At 39.6% G+C, this 19,926-nt stretch overlaps 1 protein-coding gene across 1 annotated transcript in view; it reads left to right on the forward strand.

The window, feature by feature from the left end:
• Positions 1 to 11,440: 11,440 nt before the first annotated feature.
• LOC136872033 (probable cytochrome P450 12a5, mitochondrial) overlaps positions 11,441 to 19,926 on the forward strand; it is a 69,726-nt gene continuing 61,240 nt past the window's right edge. The window contains exons 1-2 of the mRNA XM_067145856.2: positions 11,441 to 11,507; positions 18,530 to 18,712. Coding sequence (XP_067001957.2) covers positions 18,535 to 18,712 — 178 coding nt within the window. The 5' untranslated portion in view covers positions 11,441 to 11,507; positions 18,530 to 18,534. The remainder of the gene's footprint in view (positions 11,508 to 18,529; positions 18,713 to 19,926) is intronic.

A 19,926-nucleotide genomic window follows, 5' to 3' on the forward strand; every position in this document is an offset into this window, starting at 1 on the left:
GGATGGGCCGTCAATTTTCTTCCGCGTCGCGCTATTGGAGACAACTAAAGGAGAAGAAGAAAACTGAGACCTACTAAGGCAATATGACAAGTACGAAGTATATGGACGAAGCTGACACAACGTACAAGAATGTCAACTAATGTAGGATAAACATCTGGGGCAAGAAATAGTGGTGGGCCGTTTTTCCTTGGATGCTGGTTATACCAATTTATAATACGCGTGTTTGGAACAGGAAGAGCCGATCCACTGTATCACAACCATATTTCGAAGGTAACATTTCCCAGTATATATGACTCCCTTGAGCACCTGGTCGAAAAAACCGACAATATTTGGTTCAATAATACTGTAATATTCTCAGGTGCCGTTGGTTCTGGTAGTGGCTATTAACGCGCAACGGCTGTGGAGCCAAGCTCTGCATTCCATTTTTAATGTGTCTTGGGTTATTTGTAAATGGAATTAATTAAGTACTATCAATATTTTAAAAAATCAGGCGAAAATGCGTAAACTCCTTGCTGAATACAGTTTCGTAATGATACACTTTCCTCTTCATATTCAGACAACACAATACACTATAAACCACCACAGACACACGCAATTGTGATTCCAAACCTCCATATAATATTGGCGTCAGGAAGGGCATCCAGCCGTGAAACAAGGCCATTTAACATGTGCAATACAGTTCGCAGCCGCGACCCCACATATGTGGGAAAAGTGGTAGAAAAAGAAGAAAAGAAAAGAAGAAAGGAATGGGACTAGTTTACAATAGGATATTGTAAATAATTAATACCACTAACTTCCTTTTCGGTTTTCGGAGACGCTGAGTGCCGGAATTGTGTCCCGTAGGAGCTCTTTCACGTGCCGGTAGATCTACCGAGACGAGGCTGGCGTACTGTGCATCTTTAATTACCATCAGAATGAGGCAGAATTGAATCCGCTTACTTTGGCTCTGAAAGGCAGTGACTTAACCATCTAAGCCATTCTTCCTGGCAAGACATTTTCCTCCAAACATAGTAACTCATACTACACCTCAGCTAGAGTTAGCTATCCATCAAGACACTGTTATTTTTATGCTTTCTTAAATAATGTAGTTCTACTATAATGCAATCTGCTTTCCAATCCCTTCTTTGATATCTTCTGGAAAAGTCTTATGATGGCCATATTTAGCTTTTTTTTCTCCTTCAAGTGTTCCAACATCATTTCTTTCCCTCCAGCTATTTGAACCGAATACTTTCCTCTCAATGAACTTAACCAATTCACAGCTGCACGTCTGCCGATCAAGGGACGCTAATGCAGGTCGACAAATTGACAACAGTAAGACACATCTGAGAACAATGACATTTTATGCCATTTTCAGTAACATAAAACCATTCGATTTCTTGAGTTACGTAAAACTTCTGAAAAAATAATTATAATATTTCGGACGTTATTTTAATGAATAATTTAATTTAATTTCGTATAGCTACTGATAGCCTGGTGCAGACATTGTTTGACAGACCCTCCGAAAGCGATGGGTAGCACCTGTCGTATACCGAAAACTGTGTGTTATTGTAGTGGAGGATAGTGTCGCGTATGCTTTGTGAGTTTCAAGGATATTGGAAACGGTACAAACACACATTTTCCGAGCCATGCGAATTAACCATTGAGGGTTAAATTTGGGAATGGAGCCCGAGGCCCTCAGAACCAAAGGTGACTACGCTTACCATTCAGCCAAGGAGCTGGACATATTCATGAATGTGTCATAACTACATATTAACCGTGTGTTTCTAATAAATGCAACTGTTACCATTTTATTACCCAGCGAATTGGCGGTGCGGTTAGGGTCGCATATCTGTGAGATTGAATTCGGGAGATAGTGGGTTCGAATCCCACTGTGGGCAGCCCTGAAGATGGTTTTCCGTGGTTTCCCATATTATCACTAGGCAAATTCTGGGAGTGTGCCTTAATTAAGGCCATGGCCATTTCCTCCCCACTCCTAGCCTTTCGCTGTCGCACCATTGTCATAAGACCTGCAAGTGTCGGTGGGATGTAAAGCCAAAAGTAAGAAAAAACGAAATCAGTTATATCAATAAACTTATATTTCACACCCTGAAATTATCTACTGTTGATGGTAATTATTTCTGGTAACTATGACCGCGCAGCGCGTCGGCCTCTCGCCGCTGGATACCGTGGTTCAAATCCCGGTCACTCCATGTGAGATTTGTGCTGGACAAAGCGGAGGCGGGACAGGTTTTTCTCCGGGTACTCCAGTTTTCCCTGTCATCTTTCATTCCAGCAACATTCTCCATTATCATTTCATAGCATTTATCACTCCTTAATATATAAATCACCTTGGGAGTGGCGACCCCATTGTAATAACAGCCTATATATATTTCATTCATTACATCCCTGACCCGTTCCATGACTGGAAAACAGGTTGTAGGTTTTCATTTTTAACTATGACCCCGGGGCAGAGTGCAGACATGCGCTACACGGTTGTTAATTACGCTGTCTGCGAGTCGCTGTTCACCAAGTAGGCCCTACAATAACACGCATTCTGCATCAATGATAATAATATATTTTTATTTTGCTTTTTGCTTTACGTCGTACTGACACAGATAGGTCTTATGGCGACGATAGGATAGGAAAGTCCTATGAATGGGAAGGAAGCAGCCGTGGCCTTAATTAAAGTTAAACCTCAGCATTTTTCTGGTGTAAAAATGAGAAACCACGTAAAACCATCTTCAGGGCTGCCGACAGTGGGATTCGAACCCACTATCTCCCGGATGCAAGCTCACAGCTGCGCGCCCCTAATCGCACGGCCAACTCGCCCGGTCAATATGTTGGGTATTCAGCCCGAAGGCTGGCTGGATCCTCAACAGGTCCACCATTAGATGTCATAGATGGCCAAGGTGTCACTGAAGAGGCGTACTAGGGAAATAAGGAGTGAGGTAGTTTCCCGTTGCTTTCTTCACTGAACCAGAAGTTGCTATTGCATATCAGTCTGCCAAGCCCACTGAAATGCGTGCACCAACCGACCCTATGAGCAACTATTTCACACCATTCATAGCAGGGACTGGCTGCATAAAATATGGCATTACTAGCATCACTCATACCTCAACCACCTTCATATTGTCAAAGCCAAGGATAAGACTGAGACAGGTCAATGAAAGTAACAAATTTAGTCTAGCCCATACCAGAAGACATAATAATAATTATAATAATAATAATAATAATAATAATAATAATAATAATAATAATAATAATGCGATATACGTTCTAAACATTTGACAAGAGAACCGTGAGGGTCGAACTAGACAGAATTCAAGTAACGAAACTTGTATGAATGATCCTTTTAGTTATCCTAGAATTAATGACAGCGTTAAATCAACGGTAGTGTTATAAAATATTGGTGGAAAATGGCTGGAAGATATTGCTTTGATGATGACGTAAAATGACCATCGTGTCCGTTGTAGACAAATAGCTATAGTTCTATGTTTAAATTACAAGAAATATAGTTATACTAAAAAATTAAAGTTTTGACTAGACGTATAGAATTTGACATTCCACAAACCAACTTTTCTTATACGTACAGTGTATGCAAATATCAATAAATTAGGATTTAATCGAATAGAATAGAATAGAATAGAATAGAATACTCCCGTCCCCCAATTCCGGATCGCCTGGAGCTGGGGAGAGAGCATTCGTTTATTGCAATTCCTTGAATTATGATACATGACTTACAATACCCTCTTACAATTATTGGCTGTTACTATACTGAATATGAATTATTTTGTCCTAGACATTAACAATATTATATAGTCTAGGACAACATGTATCATCCCTACCTTAACTTACTAACTGAACGAATTTTTATTTATTACGTTATAACATTAAAAGAAAAGTTAGAATCAAAATGACAAATTTACATTGAATATATACTACATCTAACCTGAATCTGTCTGGTCGCGACATCCCCCCTGGTGAGGAACTCCTACCACCCTTCCCAGGGATGTCACGACCAGACCCGTCTCATGAGGCTCCGAAATCGAAACCTCGTAGACCCCTTAAGTTGTCAATATTGTTTCCTCACCACTCCTTCGTGTGACAGCCCACATGTGTGCGGATGACCTAGCTCAACATGTAGGCTGCCTCGCCTGTATTCCACTGCCGAGACGGAATCCATAACTCGGCTCATATTTCGCTGACTGATTGACAACTTGTTTCCTCTGGTTTAATATTGTTCACACCTTACTCTAATCTACACGTGCAGGAGTACTGAGTCAACACTATGCTTGAGATAGGATAGGCCTATCTCCTCCTATCTCAACTCTACTATACTACAGCAGCCAGAACAAACTAACAATCCCAAAGCAAACTAAAAACAGGCTAACAAACAACCTCATTGTAAGGAACACATTACTGCTAACATATTAATGAACTAAATTTACTAATTAGAAATATACAATTCCTAATGTATGAAACAACACTGAACAACTATAAGAGAAACATACTGCTAAACTTATAACCATTGTCGCCCTTACTTCTTAGCGACTTAAACTCTATAATGTTCTGTAAAGTTGTATTATATACTTATATGGTTAGAAGATATCGTTCTTATAACTCATACACATCTGCTATTTCAGAGATCTCTTGTTGTACAGTCGTCATATTGCTTCTCTGCTGCGCTTCTAACTTACATTGTCATCATGTTTTGCTTATTACATTTTTCTATTTCCATATTACCTCTCATTCCTCTAATAATACTTATAGTTACAAATTACTTGTCTATCCTCATGCTCATCTACATACATTTACTATCATTTACTAACACTGGTATTACTTTCAGTTATTGCTAATCTCATTTTAATTTCTTACACGACCTGATTGTAGGGAACTCATTACTGTTAGCATGCTGCTGAATTAAATCTGTTACTTAGCAATATACAACATCCAATATAAATGAACACTGAACAGTTACAAGAGAAACATAGTCCTAAACTTATAACTATAGTATTTCCGAGATCTCTTGTTGTACAGTCATCATCGTGCTCATGTATATTACATTTACTATCATTTACCTGTACTGTTATTACTTTCTGTTATTACAAATCTCATTTTAATTTCTTTCTTCCACATGCTTCTTAGAATACAGAAAAATTTAGCTAGTTTTCCTGGGGTAATCCATTCTCTATTTAACAGTTTGGTTATTGTATAAAATTCTTTCTCTCTTTCTACTTTTAATTTATATTCATCACCAAGGTATTTAGTTCTCAGTGCCTCCGTTCCCTTACATGTTCTCAGTAAATGAGCTTCTCCCATTATGTCATCACAAAATAAACACTGATTTACGTTATGTTTCTCACTTATTCCCTTATTTTTGTATAAACCCAAAAGCCACCACAACACACCTCTTAGTTCCCTATTTGTGATTCTATTTTTTCTTATTGACATGTATTGGATAATGCCACAGAATTCTACTAGTGTTCTTTTGGTTTCACATTCTTCTCTGATCGTCTGTTTCTCTATGTCCTTTACTCTAATCGTTAGTATTTTAATGAAGCTGTTTTCTTTACCGTTCATCTCCTTATCCCAATATAGCCCCATTCCTATTTTGTCTAGCATACCTTTTACTTTCGATAACCAATAATTCTCATCCAAGTGTCTCATCTGGTGCTGGTAGGCTAGATTTAATATTTCCCTCCCCTCTCCTCTTTTTAATCTTAACCAATATTTTACTATTTTCTTACTTATGTCTGCTTGGATGCTGATATCTCCACATATAGTTCTCACTCCACTATTTGCTGCACATTCTGGTAGGCCCATTATTATTTTACAAAATTTGTTACTTATGATATCTAGTTCTTTTTTATCAACTTCTATACCCCATATTTCAACCCCATACAGTGCTTTTGATACCACAAGGGCATTAAAAACATTTTTATGTACTTTGTATTGCAAATTAGGCATCTTCTTTTCTAAGGCCTTTATACTTGATAGGGCGGCCACACCTTTTATTTTTGCATGGCGTATCTGTTCCTTCCACAACCCATTCTTTGTTAATATTATTCCTAAATATTCTAATTTATTTACAACTTCCAATTCAGCACCATCTAACAGCCATCGCCTTTCATTTCTTTTTAATTTATTTCCTCTTTTGCAAACCATTACTTTTGTTTTTTTGATATTTATTTTCAAATTCCATGTATTACGGTATTCCACCAATTTTTTGAGGTTACTTTGCATACCTGCTGTTGTTAGTGAGAGCAGCAGGATGTCGTCTGCGAAGACTAGACCGGGGATCTCTTTGTTGTATAAGCAAGGGCTAGTATTATTCTCTTTCGCTAGGCATTCTATTACATCATTAATAAAGAGCAAAAACAGTATTGGTGATAGTTTACATCCCTGTTTAAGTCCAATGTTCGAGTGTATCTTTCCTATCATTACATCTTCTTTGACTTTAACTGAACATATTACTTCGGCATATAGTTCTTCTATGGCTTTAATCATTTTCATTGACATTCCTATTCCGGCCAGCTTCACAACGACAGCCCGTCTGCTGACTGAATCAAAAGCTTTTTGTAGGTCTATTGCTGCAATGTATAGTCTACCACCTTTCTTTCTTATGTACTTATCCATTAACGTTTTGATTATAAATACATTGTCAGTAGTTCTCATTCTTTTCCTAAAACCTGATTGGTATACCGAGAGAATAGAGTAATCTTCTGCCCATTTCATAATTCTTTTCGCTAAAATCCCAGTGTAGATCTTACTTAGTGAGTCCAACAATGTAATCCCCCTGTAGTTGTTCGTATTCGTTCTTTCTCCCTTTCTTTTGTAGATCGGGCAAATTACTCCTTCCTGCCAAGATCTTGGAATTTTTTTCCCCTCAAATATTTTATTGAATATTTTAGTTATTATTTCAATCATCTGACTGTTGTTACCTATCTCTTTCCAGAATTCATGCGTAATTCCATTAGCAGCACCTGATTTTCCGCCCTTCCCTTTTTTCATTACATCTAGTACCTCGTCTGTGGTTATTATATCGTCTAGTATAGGCAGCGTACACTCCATTTGTCTCAGTATACCAATTTCGTTTCTGTTCTCTACCCATGTGTCCTTACCCCCTAATAACCCCTTAAAATACGTTAACCATTCCTCATTAGATATTTTTACTTGATCATAGCTTTTATAACCCTTACATATTGTGCTAATTTTGTTCCATACTTTCTTTGTTTCATTTTCCTTACAGTACTTTAGTAATATTTTTGATTCTTTGTCCTGCCATTTACTTTTCTTATCGCTTATTAAATCTTTGTATTCTTTCCTCTGGTTACAAAAATCTACTCGTAAGGCCTGCGATCCCTCATTTCTATACCTTTTTAAAGCCTTAATCACTTGATTTCTCTTCTCCTTACACTCCTCCGTATACCATACATTTCTTTTATATTGTCTACTCTTACTCACAACCATTTTTTTACCAGCTATTTCTATTGATCTTTCAAGCATTCTTATTGCCTCATCTAGGTTATTATCCTCTATCATATACTCCATGCCTATTCTCAGAATTTCAAAGGTTTTACCCCTATAGTAATCTCTAAATTGTTCTCTCTTTTCCTCATTCCACCTGTATCTTACTAATTTTCTCTGTTCATAGTTAAAGAATTGTTTGTCTACTTCATTATCTTCCTCTCTCTGTAGCCGAATAGCAACTGGGAAATGATGAGACGCTGTCCAATTTTTTACCTGGATTTCTTTAATAAGAGTTAAAGCCTCTCTAGATGCCAGTACTAGGTCTATAACACTCCCTCCTGACTCAACTATATATGTTAGGTTGCCTGATTCATCTCCCAGCCATCCCCCATTTAAAATGTACAATTCCTCTATCGCGCATATTTCTAATAATTTCTCTCCATTTTTATTACACTCTTTGTCTTTGCTGCTCCTTTTTTCTATTAATAATTCCCCGATTTCTTTATCGTATAATGGATTATTTAGGCCAACCCTTGAGTTAAAATCCCCCATTATAATTATTCCTGCTTCTTCATTTAGTAATTTTATCTGATTTACTGCGTCGACGAGTTCTTCAAAGAAATTTTCCTTCTCGAACGGGGACCCCGATGGATGGTTATAGCCAAAGCCAATAAACATATCTCTCCCCTTTTGATTTCCTTTTTTTGTTTTGACCCAGATCATGTCCTCACATCCTGATTCCCATATCTCCACTTGTTTGCAAATTTCATCTTTTGCGATAACTGTTATCCCTCCTGGGTGACGCCCTTTCGTACTCCTTTTATATTTTGTTTTACTCCAGACCTTAAATCCCGGTATTATCACATTTTTACTAGGCGGCAACCATGTCTCTACTATACCAATAATCTCACTCTCTCTCATTAAATCTATAAATTCATCATTTCCCAGTTTACTTAGTATACCCTCTATGTTGATTAATCCCACTACCCAGTCTAGTTACTTGTTCATAGGTATATCTGCTGCTACCAGGGCCTTGCTTCTCGTTATTCGTGGTTTTTCTATTTGTATAATAGATCCACTTGGGGAACTAATTATTTCCTCCTCTGACCCTCTAGCTTCCTCTGACCTAGTCAATCCTTTCTTTGCCCATATGTCCTTTAAATTTAACGCTGGCTTACGTTTCTTTTCTTCTTTTCTCCCTGCGGTGTCTTGCTTTCTCTGGATCACATCTCCTTCTTGGGTAGATCTCCTGGGTTGGTGATGTCCGGTTTCTGTCGTCACAACATCCAGTTCGTTGTCCTTGCTTGGTAGGATTGCACACGTACCTGTTGACTCAGGAGTGCTGGCGTCGCTCACTGTACTGCTGTACTTCCGCTTATCTGACGTATCAGGACAATGCCCTAGCTCACGTAGTTGACCAGCTGTCCATGCCCTGCTCCACGAATCGTCTGATATAATAAGTCTGTTTCCACGTATAAAGGCTTTTAGTCCCGAATGCCTAGCTTTTCCTTGATGAAAGCGTAGTGTTCGTACATTCTCCATTTCTTCCTTGTCTAGATCTTTCTTTATCCATATCTTCGTGCCTTTCAAGTTTCTGCTATTTTCCAAAATTTTACGGGCCTTCAAACCAGATACCATGCAGACTTTTACTGGTCTTTTTCCCATATTTCTTCCTAATCTGAAGGCGTTATCAATATCACTATCATTACACTCTATTTTCAAATTCTCTCTGATTAGAGAGAGTACTCTATCTATCAAGTCATTGAAGTTCTCTTTCCCTGGTTCTGCCAATCCATAGATTATTATGTTTTTCTTCCTCGCTTCTTTCGACCGTGTTTTTTCTTTTTCCTCGAGTTTCCTTAATTTTTCTTCTACCTCCAGTGCTTTCTTCTTCAAACCATGTATTTCATTTTTGTTTTGTAATACACTCTCTTTAATACCCTTCAGTTCTGTTTGTATAAATGATTTCAAGTCCTTGAAATCATTTTTCTGTTCTAGTAGCATTTCTTTGGTCTTTTCTGTATGGCATTCTTGCATGATCTCTTTAATCTTCTCGATATCGTCCCATGTCAGTCCTGGGCCAGGGTTCATCTCCACTCCGCCAATCACTAATAGTACCATCACTACAACTAATGACACTATTGTATGAGTGATGTTGATATCGTTTTTCACCGTTTGTAACGATTTCTTCCTACATCGGGCCTGCCATCTGCCTATCGCACCTCTGTATTGTTCAATTGACACTCCCATGCTCGCGCACTCCTGTACTTCCCGCACGTTCAGCACTACGTCCGTTCACCTCGCTAGCTGAATTGCAACTGAATTTAGGATTTAATCCTCCTGAATCGTTTACAATTGAAGCTGAAATACTACGCATTGTAAAAAACGTGGCCATGTAGTTGTATAGCGCAAGCTAGTCACATAATCTTTCATTAGCACAAGCGAGGGTACTGTCGATTTCCTTTTCATAGTCACTAGCCATGTTGCGAACAGCTGATTTAGGAGTATCTCCGTCTCGACTGGGATTCCAACCCGGGACCCTCTGAACCGAAGGTCAAGGCTAACAATCACGCGAGGAGCCGGATTGCTAAGACTGATTACCTCGGATCGTGTAGGGGTATTTCAGTCGCCTTGGCAATGAATACTGCAATTTATTCGAAACGTCAGCAAACTGTACGTAATGTACAGAAAAACAACAACACGGTTCAACCCGGAAGAATACTTGAATAACTACACACCGTCGAAGCTCACTTCTAAGAGACTAAATCGTAAGTAAAAGCAACACGAAACTAACTTTTCCCTCATATGCATTGTCATTTACTCATTTAATTTGGAATGATTAGACTCTAAAATCCTTTGATTCTTCCGTTCCCACCATTCACTGTATAATGTAGGTTTCAGAAGAGCTGCCTATCAAATTCCCTATGACTGCTTTTACCATGCCTGTTCTATCCTGCTAACCTATGTATATGATATAGGCCTACTTACATTAGAAGGGTATGTTTTGAGCAGTGGGATATGTACGTATGTTCCGTCCTCAGCTCTGAGGCTGGTTGGATTCTCAACAGCTCCCCCATCAGCTGTCATAGATGGCCTAGGCATCACTGAAGAGGTGTACTAGAGAAATGAGGATTGAGGTAGTTCCCCGTTGCTTTCCTCACCGATCCAGAAGTTGCTATTTCATATCAGTCTGCAAAGCCCACTGAAATGCATACACCAACCGACCCTATGAGCAACATTTTCACACCATTCATAGCAGGGACTGGCTGCATAAGGATTGGCATTACTAGCATCGCTCATACCTCAGTCGCTTTCATATTGTCAAAGCCAAGGATAAGAGAGAGACAGTTCAATGAAAGTAACAAAATTGCCTTAGCCCTTATCAGAAGGCACAGTGCACTGTAAACACTAGGTCCTGCCAGCAAAGGCATAGCAGTGGGGTATTAACAAATAAATGCACATTTTTTTACGATTTTGCTTTATGTTAGGTTTCATTGCGACGATGGGACAGAAAAGGGCTAGGAACGGGAAGGAAGCGGCCGTGGCCTTAATTAAGGTACAGCCCCAGCATTTGCCTGGTGTGGAAATGGGAAACCAAGGAAAAACATTTTCAGGGTGCCGACAGTGGGGTTCGAACCCACTGCTTCCCGCATACACGGCCCTAACCACACGGCCGAATCGCCCGGTGCCAAAGAAACGTATAAGGTTATCAAACACGTTTCCTCTTGTGTTTTTACAGAACAATGTATTTTGTAGTGTGGACTAGCCAAGGTCAGCTGTGCAAGGCGAACAACGTATCTCAGAAAGCGATCATCTTTCAAATTGTTGTTGGCCCTCGCGTGGTCTTGGCCTTGGAGCAGATTGCTTTTTTTGCGAAGTCACCAATCTCAAGAACAGCAGGCATCAACTGATGATGTAACCCGCTCTGCAGATAAGGAGGGATCCACTCTTTTGTATTAGGAAGTAGCCACAGTCAGATTTTAACATCAGTCAGTGATTGTCGTAGGTCCTGCTCTGAGCCAGGAAGATCGAAGTTCTGAACCAAATACGAGTTTGAGGTAAGGCTGTAATGTTCAAATTGATTCTGTCGGAAATATGATGTAGTACGGTTTGTCACATTCAGTTCTATGGTAGTTATTTTGATATACTGATCACCTATTTTAATTTTTATTTTTTGCTAGTTGCTTTACGTCGCACCGACACAGATAGGTCTTATGGCGACGATGGTACAGAGAAGGGCTAGGAGTGGGAAGAAAGCGGCTTGGCCTTAATTAAGGTACAGCTCCAGCATTTTGCCTGGTGTGAAAATGGGAAACCACGGAAAACCATTTTCAGGGCTGTCGACAGTGGGGTTCGAACCCACTATCTCGCGGATGCAAGCTCACAGCTGCGCGCCTCTAACCGCACGGCCAACCCGCCCGGTGACCTGTTTTTAACGGCCATTTCAGATACAAGTGTTGTAGTCTATGAAACTTCGCGAGGTCTGTGGATATTTTATTGTGAAAATGGGAAAACACGGAAAACTATATTCAGGGCTGCCGACAGTGGAGTTCGAACCCACTATCTCCCGGATGCAAGATCATAGCTGTGCGCCCCTAACCGCACGGCCAACTCGCCTGTTGACCTGATTTTAACAGCCATTTCAGTTAAAATTATTGTAGTCTGTGAAACTTCATGAGGTCTTTGGATATTGTAGCATGAACATCAGCGTTTATAACTCTAAGAGAATGTGGAGAAGACCACGAATTTGAGAGCCATGTGAGAATGTATTTATCGCATGGATATTAATGCCGGGATGTCTGAGAACATGTTCGGCTCGCCTGGTGCAGGTCTTCCAATTTGACTCCCGTAGGAGACCTGCGCATCTGGATGTCGTATTGAATTTCCTGTAGGTAAGGGTGGTAGAATAACACCTGCCTGTCGTAAGAGGCGACTAAAAGGGGCCCCAGGTTCTCTAACTTGGGAGCGTGTGTTGGCGACCACGGGGCCCTGATGTCTGAGTCCAGGCATTGATTCTACTTACTTGTGCCAGGTTTCTCATTTTCATCTAATCTATCCGACCTCCCTTGGTCAACTCTTGTTCTTTTCCGACCACGACGGTGTTACCTCACTCGATGCCTAGGGTGTCTTTCATTTCCTAACCTTTCGTGGCCCTTGTCCTTCTTTAGCCGGTACTTTCATTTTTTGAAGTGCGGGATCCCTTCCATGTTTTCTCTCTGATTAGAGTTACATAGAGGGTAGTTGCCAAATTGTACTTCTTCTCAAACAATAATCATCACCACCACCGGATGTGGTATGATGACGATAATGCCGGTGTCGGCAAGTAGTCTACTCCTGTCGTATAATACGAAGGGGTCTGCTCAAAGATTTATCGTACCCATCCGACGGACGAATTGTTGCCACCGGCAGCGTCAGATGGCCTCTCTCCATATGAACAGTGCGCAGAGGTTTGGTGTTGAATCCAGACTTTAGGAACGCAATCTAGTGATTAGAAATTGTATACCACCACCTCTCCTACCCCGTGGGCAAGCATACTGATGTTGAACTATTTTTCGAACAACGGAACTCGAACCTCTAAACATGGTGTCAGACCATGTAGAATTCAATGCCACCAGGCGGACTAGAGAAATTTCTAAATGCCAGTTGCCAAGTGAAGCTGTCGTTATAATAGAAACAACCGAACTTAACTGTGATTGGCAAAAGGAAATGTGGCCTGCCATTATGAACAAATCCTCCCGAATACCTGTCTTACATCGGAAGCAACGTATAGTGTCTTATACCTATTTTGTTTCCCGGATAGCGATAAGAGACATGTGATTCAATATAATTTTACTCACTGCCCTACGGTAATTTATGGAGAAATACGCATACAATGTGGAATACCGTAGTGAATCACGGGCACACTTGTTAGTATACTGTAGAATAAAGTGCATTCATTAAAATTTATGAAATATTGTTTTTGCTATTTGTTTTACGGCGCACCGACACAGATAGGTCTTATGGCGACGATGGGATAGGAAAGGCCTAGGAATTGGAAATAATCAGCCGTTACATTAATTAAGGTGTGCAAATGGTGAAACCTCGGAAAAATCTTCATGGCTGCCCACAGCGGGGCTCGAATCCATTATCTCCCGGATGCAAACTAACAGCTGTGCGCAGCTAACCAACTCGCCCGGTTTTTAGGAAGTTTACGAAGTTTGAACGATTTCCCAGTCTTCTTGCAGTCAAATATTATTTCTGTGGATCTGTGGTACATTGTCAACCTCTAGATCCCGATATCGTGGGTTCATACCGGCAGATGCACTCGGATTTCTGAAAAACGTAAATTGGTCCTTTCCATCTCTCCATCTCGTACGTTTTCGGCATGTAAAATATCTCTTGTTACTCACTTCATGTTTAAAAAATGTATATCTCAGGCGTAGGTCATCCAGAAGTAATCTGTGTTAGAGGATAACGGAACGTCGAAATTGACGAGCAGGCAACCTAAATGGTGTCAAAATTAAATGCCTGTACAATATGGTTGAGGCCATACTACTATAATTCTTATTACAAATTACGATACTTAAGTTGAAATTATTCAAATAATTATAACAACAACGTAATCTGGATCATGTCTGTATATATAAAATAACATGTCCTGACCGACTGACTGAGTGACTGACTGACTGATTCATCATCGCCGAGCAAAAACTCCTGGCCATAACGAAATAAATTTTGGGGATAAATTTATAATAGAGTCTAGGTGGTCACTCAGGGAGGATTCTTGTATATTCCGTCGCTAATGGGGTGAAGAGGGGGTGAAATTTTAAATGAGTATATCTATATCTCACTGATATCTTACTGATGTAAAATTTGGTAATTGGAATCTCGCTTAAAAATAAACACGTATTTTTTGTTTTCGGAAAATCCAATTAAGCTGGGTGAAAATGGGTTGAATACCTTTTATGAGGATACTTACCTCTCAAAAACTTAAGATGTTACAGACATGAATATTGGTATTTGGAATCACCTTTAAAAATAAAGAAACACCTTTTTGTTTTGTGAACAGGAGGAAATTGGTGATAAATGTTTAAAAGACTGTACCTACAGTATATCACAAAAGCGTAACATGTTACAGACTTGAAAAATTGGTATTTGGATTCTCCTGTAAATGTAAAGAAATGTAGATAATTTGTTATCGAAAAATCAACTCAAGAGAACCTGAAAAACTAGGCGAATTTCTAAACTGAGGATATCTATAGTATATATCAAGAATTTAACATGTTACTGGCGTGAAATTTGACATTTTTAATCTTTTAAAATTTACGTATGGTGTATATTTTTGGTGTCGAAAAAAGCACCTAAGGGGGTAACGGGGATTGAATTCTTTTAATTAGGATGCTTATATCTCAAAACTGAAGATGCTACAGAGGTGAAAATCGCCATCTGTAGTCCTTAAAAAATAAAGCAATGCTCATTTTGTGTGTGGTTGAAAGAACTGAAAAATTAGTTGAGTTCTTTGTATGAGGATTCTTATATCTCGAAAACTAAGATATTACATAAGTTAAATTTGGTACTTGAAAACTCGTTTGAAAATAAAGACACATGTCTTCTGTTGTCTTTGAAAAGTTCACGTAATGGGAGTGAAACAATCTAAAAATATTTGAATTATTTATATGAGGATACTTATATCTAAAGCAGCTAAAGATGTTAAGGAGGCGAGAATTGGAATTTGGAATCTCCTTTAAAAATAAAGAGTCAGGCATATTTTTGTTTTAGGAAAATCTACCTAAGGTGAGGTGGTGTTTGGTGGGGGGGGGGGGGGGAGTGAGTATAAGTTAAAGAAGGAGCTGAATTCTGTTTATGAGGACACTTATATCTCCAAAACTAAAGATGTTGCAGATATGAAAACTGGTATTTTGAATCTCCGTTAAAAAAAGTGAAATGCGGATTTTGGGGGAGAATCAACTTAACGGGCGGAGGGGAGATGAAAAATCAGTTGAATTCATTTTATAGGATACTTACATCTCAAAATTTTAAAATGTTGCAAACATTAAATTTTGTATTTTGAATCTTCTTTCAAAATAAAGAAAAACTTATTATTCTGTTTCCGGAAAATCATGTTACGAGAATGTGAATGAATTGAAAAATTTGTTGAATTCCTAGTTTGAGAATACTATGTCTCAAAACTAAAGATATTAGTGACGTGAAAAATTTGTATTTGGAATCTCTTTTAGTAATAAAGGAACAGGTATTATGTTTTCGAATTTCCACTTAAGGGGAGTGAAATAATTGACAAATGAATTGGATTATTTGTATGAGGCTACTTATATCTCAAAGAACTAAAGATGTTGCAGACCTGAAAACTTTTTATTGGAATATCCTACAAAAATAAAGAAACTTGTATTTATTCGACTTAAGAGAATACTGTTTCTCACACGTACAGTTGTATGTCTCATGGTCATCTTTGGTCCAAAAGACAGCGCCACAAACGTGGTTTACAAAGAATTTCTGGGGTAAACGGGTTCATGAATTTTAAGGTAATGTCTTAATTATAGTACTGAGGAAAGATTACTGTTATCAAATTATGAAATCCATGCGAGCGAAGCCGCGGGTAACTGCTAGTCTAAGACATTCCTTTAGAAAATATAGTTCTCTAAATAAGTAATCTTTCGTTTCTATTTTGCTAGTTTTTACAATAGTTATTTTTTAATAACTTTTGCCAAAGGAAAAGGCCTTGGGGATAATGCTTATATTAATAAAACACACTGAAAAATGAAATGAGAATCCATAGCCTGTTTTCATTCATTCGACCGGGTCAGGAACGGAATGAATGGAATCCCAATATAGCGGCGAGGATAGTAATTGTGCCGGCTGCCGAAGTCTGTCGCATTCCTCTGGGGCAATTATTAATGACTGTCAAATGTAATGAATCGATATAGAAGTGTGTTACTGTAATGAAACATGACAGGACAAAACCGGAGTATCCGGAGAAAAACTGGTACCGCCTCTGCTTTTTCCACAACAAATCTCACATGGATTGATCGGGATTCTAACCATAGAACCCAGCGGTGAGAGGCCGGCACGCTGCCGCCTGAGCCACGGGGGCTCTACTAATAAAACATACCACCATGTCGAATTTCAAGCAAATTCCTACAACAGTTTTCAAATTAGGATGAAAACAGTGCTTTACGGAAAATTAGTGACAAACATAACATGACTAAGTGGGATATAGCAAGTCGTGTACGAGGACGTTCTTAAAAATGTATTTAAGAGTATTCGAGTTTTTCACAGTAGTACAGATAAAATGCATTTTGGCATAAATATGTTTCATAACTGCGGTTCATTCGAAAATTTGTGTCGTACAGACACAAAAAGACCTTATGGCGACGATAGGACAGGAAAGACCTAGGAGTGGGAAGGAAGCGGCCGTGGCTTTAATGAAGGTACAGCCCCAGCAACTGCCTGGTGTGGAAATGGGAAACCAAGTAAAACCATCCTCAGGGATACCGGCAGTGGGGTTCGAACCCATTGTTTCCCGAAAGAAATCTCACGCCTACGCGTCCCTAAACGCATGGTCAACCCGCTTGGTAGTAGGAATATCTAAAGTCACTTACAGTATATTGATGCACAAGTTATAGGAAGACAGCTGTCTTTTATAGAACATCTCACTACGTGTGGCATTTTGAACAAAGAGTACATGCTGCGTATATTCAGAAAAACCAAACCCAAACCCCATGGCGCAACAACCGTGAAGGGCCTATCAAGCGAGAGCCTGCAGATTACAAGGTGTCGCGTGGTCAGCAGGCCGAATTTTCTCGGCCGTTATATCTTGGCTTTCTAGACCGGGCCGCCAGATAGCTGCTCAATTGAAATCATGTAGGCAGAGTGGACCTCGAACCGGCCCTCAGATCTAGGTAAAAATCCCTGACCTCCTCGGGAATCGAAACAGGGGCCTCCGAATAAGAGGCAGGCACGCTACCTCTACACAACCGGGTCGTCATATCCTTAGAAATACAGCATATATTTGAATACTTGAAGTGTATTTTAGAGGTGATAAAAAGGAAGGGTAGGGTGCGGGGTAAGACTGTCCATCAGGAATACAATTCTGTTAGGCACGTAAAAGACTGAAAAATGTGTGTAGATTTTGCGTTTGGAGGAATCAGAACTGGAACTGTCTTCGTGTATTCACCATGTGAGGCTGCAGATGAGGGTGAAGTTGCCAAGTTTTATGAAGCACTGAGTTACATCGTCAAAAGTCAACAGCAAGGATAGGGAAGTGTTAATGGGCGATTTCAGTGTCAGATTTGGAAGTACAACTGAAGGATATTTCTTAACACTGTTCAACTTCCCTTTCCTGTCATTGGCACAAGAGTGTATATTTCGAGAGATGAATGACCCTACTTTACCTTAGACTTGCTTTAGGTGTTCACTGTGTAATTCCAGAGATGATGAGTTCAAGTCTAATACTCATGAACCCTGTGGTTTCCGATTTTCACACCTGATAGGTAATAAAGGTCACGATTCCTTCCTTCCCAGTCCTGGCCATTTCCTGTCGCATTGTCACTAGCTCCCTCTGTGGAGCATTGGTAGAGCGTTTGCCTCCGGCTCCCAAGAGAGGGGGCTCGAGCCTGGCAGGGGTAGTCGGATTTCTGAAGGGCGGAAATATATCCTTCCGAAAGTGCATACTTTACGATGTCGGCATGTAAAGATCTTTGGTGCCACAATTGATGTTCACCCAACTAAATTAATTAAAACTCAGCCATGGACGCCCAAAACAGATTCGGTTCACTCTGCCATCTAGTAGGCCTACAGTAAAACTATGAATCGAGATTGACGAACATGCAGCGAGGGACGTCAAATTAACAGACCTGCGTACAGTAACTAAGATCATGCGATTATTATTATTATTATTATTATTATTATTATTATTATTATTATTATTATTATTATTATTATTATCCCTTTATCACCAAACTCTCTGTCTTTGTCGGCACGATATTAAACCATTAGGAAATAGAAGAAAAATACATTTTCTTATGTTTAATTGTGAGTAATTGAAAATATTAGAACTGAAAATCAACCATTTTGACAGTTTCAGCTGAAATGATACGCCAAGGCATCTTGAGAATTTGCAGCCTACATCCAGAAACTCGCGTGTTGCTCTTTAACAGATGTACCAGTGCGTCAGCGGTACAACATGATCTTAAAGATGCGAGGCCCTTCGAGGAGATACCAGGACCCAAGCCATCCGAAAATGATCCGACATTCCTCCCAGGAATTGGTGAGTAGTTTCACGTCAATCAATCAATCAATCAATCAATCAATCAATCAATCAATCAATCAATCAATCAATCAATCAATCAATCAATCAATCAATCAATCAATCAATCAATCAATCAATCAATCAATCAATCAATCAATCAATCAATCAATCAATCAATCAATCAATCAATCAATCAATCAATCATCAGTGATTACCATTTTCGGCTGTCCCCCAGGTGGAAGATATCCTGTCAATTATTCTATTCTAAGCCTTTTCTTAAGTGACTTCAAAGAACATTTCCCTTGATAAATTACTTTAATTCCTAATTCCTCTTAATACAAATTAATATTTGCCCCAATTTGTACTGTTGAATCTCCAGTTTTATCTTCGCATTATGATTTCTGCTATAATTAAAATTCCCATTCAAGCTTACTCATCTACTAATGTCTTCTCACTCCATTGACAGCTCGGAGTATACCGCGTAGTCGAGCAGCTCGTCTCCTTAGTATACCCAGCCTAAAGTTCGCAACATTTTCGTAACACTACACCGGAGATAACCCAGAACGTATCATAGCGCTGCGGGACTGCGTAGCTCAGGCGGTCGACCCGCTGGCCTTCTGAGGTCAAATTGGCGGGTTCGAACCCGAGTGTGCCCGGCGGCATTCACTGGTGCTCAAATACGTTAGTCTCCTGTCGGTAGATCCAGTGGCACGTTAAAAAACACCTTCGGGACAAAATTACGCGATATCGGCGACTCCGAAAACCGTAATAGTAGTTAGTAAGACGCAATGTATATGATTATTATTACTAATAATAATAATGATAATAATATTTTCTCGTTTAGGGCCATTTGAGACCATATGAAGTAACCATAAGGCATTTCTGGAAGCCCTTTCTTGCAGCACTAAGGCGTCGCATACTTCTTCTGTCCGTCAATATTTTCTCTCCTTTCCAGTCGCTGTTCTGCTTTTGTTCATCGTGAAAGCTTTTAAAGTTGTTGATCACTGATCTGCATTTTGATCGTTTAGAGATGTCTTTCTGGTCCGACTCATTGGCTGACTGGTCAGCGCTGAGACCTTCAGTTCAGAGGGCGCCGGGTTCGATTCCCGGCCGGTTTGGGGATTTTAATCGCCTCTGATTAATACTTCTGGCTCGGGGACTGGGAATTTGTGTTTGTCCCAACACTTTCCTCTTAAGATCCACACAACACACTACACTACCAATCACCATGA

This window comes from Anabrus simplex, chromosome 4 (assembly GCF_040414725.1).
Source record: "Anabrus simplex isolate iqAnaSimp1 chromosome 4, ASM4041472v1, whole genome shotgun sequence".
Taxonomy (NCBI): domain Eukaryota; kingdom Metazoa; phylum Arthropoda; class Insecta; order Orthoptera; family Tettigoniidae; genus Anabrus; species Anabrus simplex.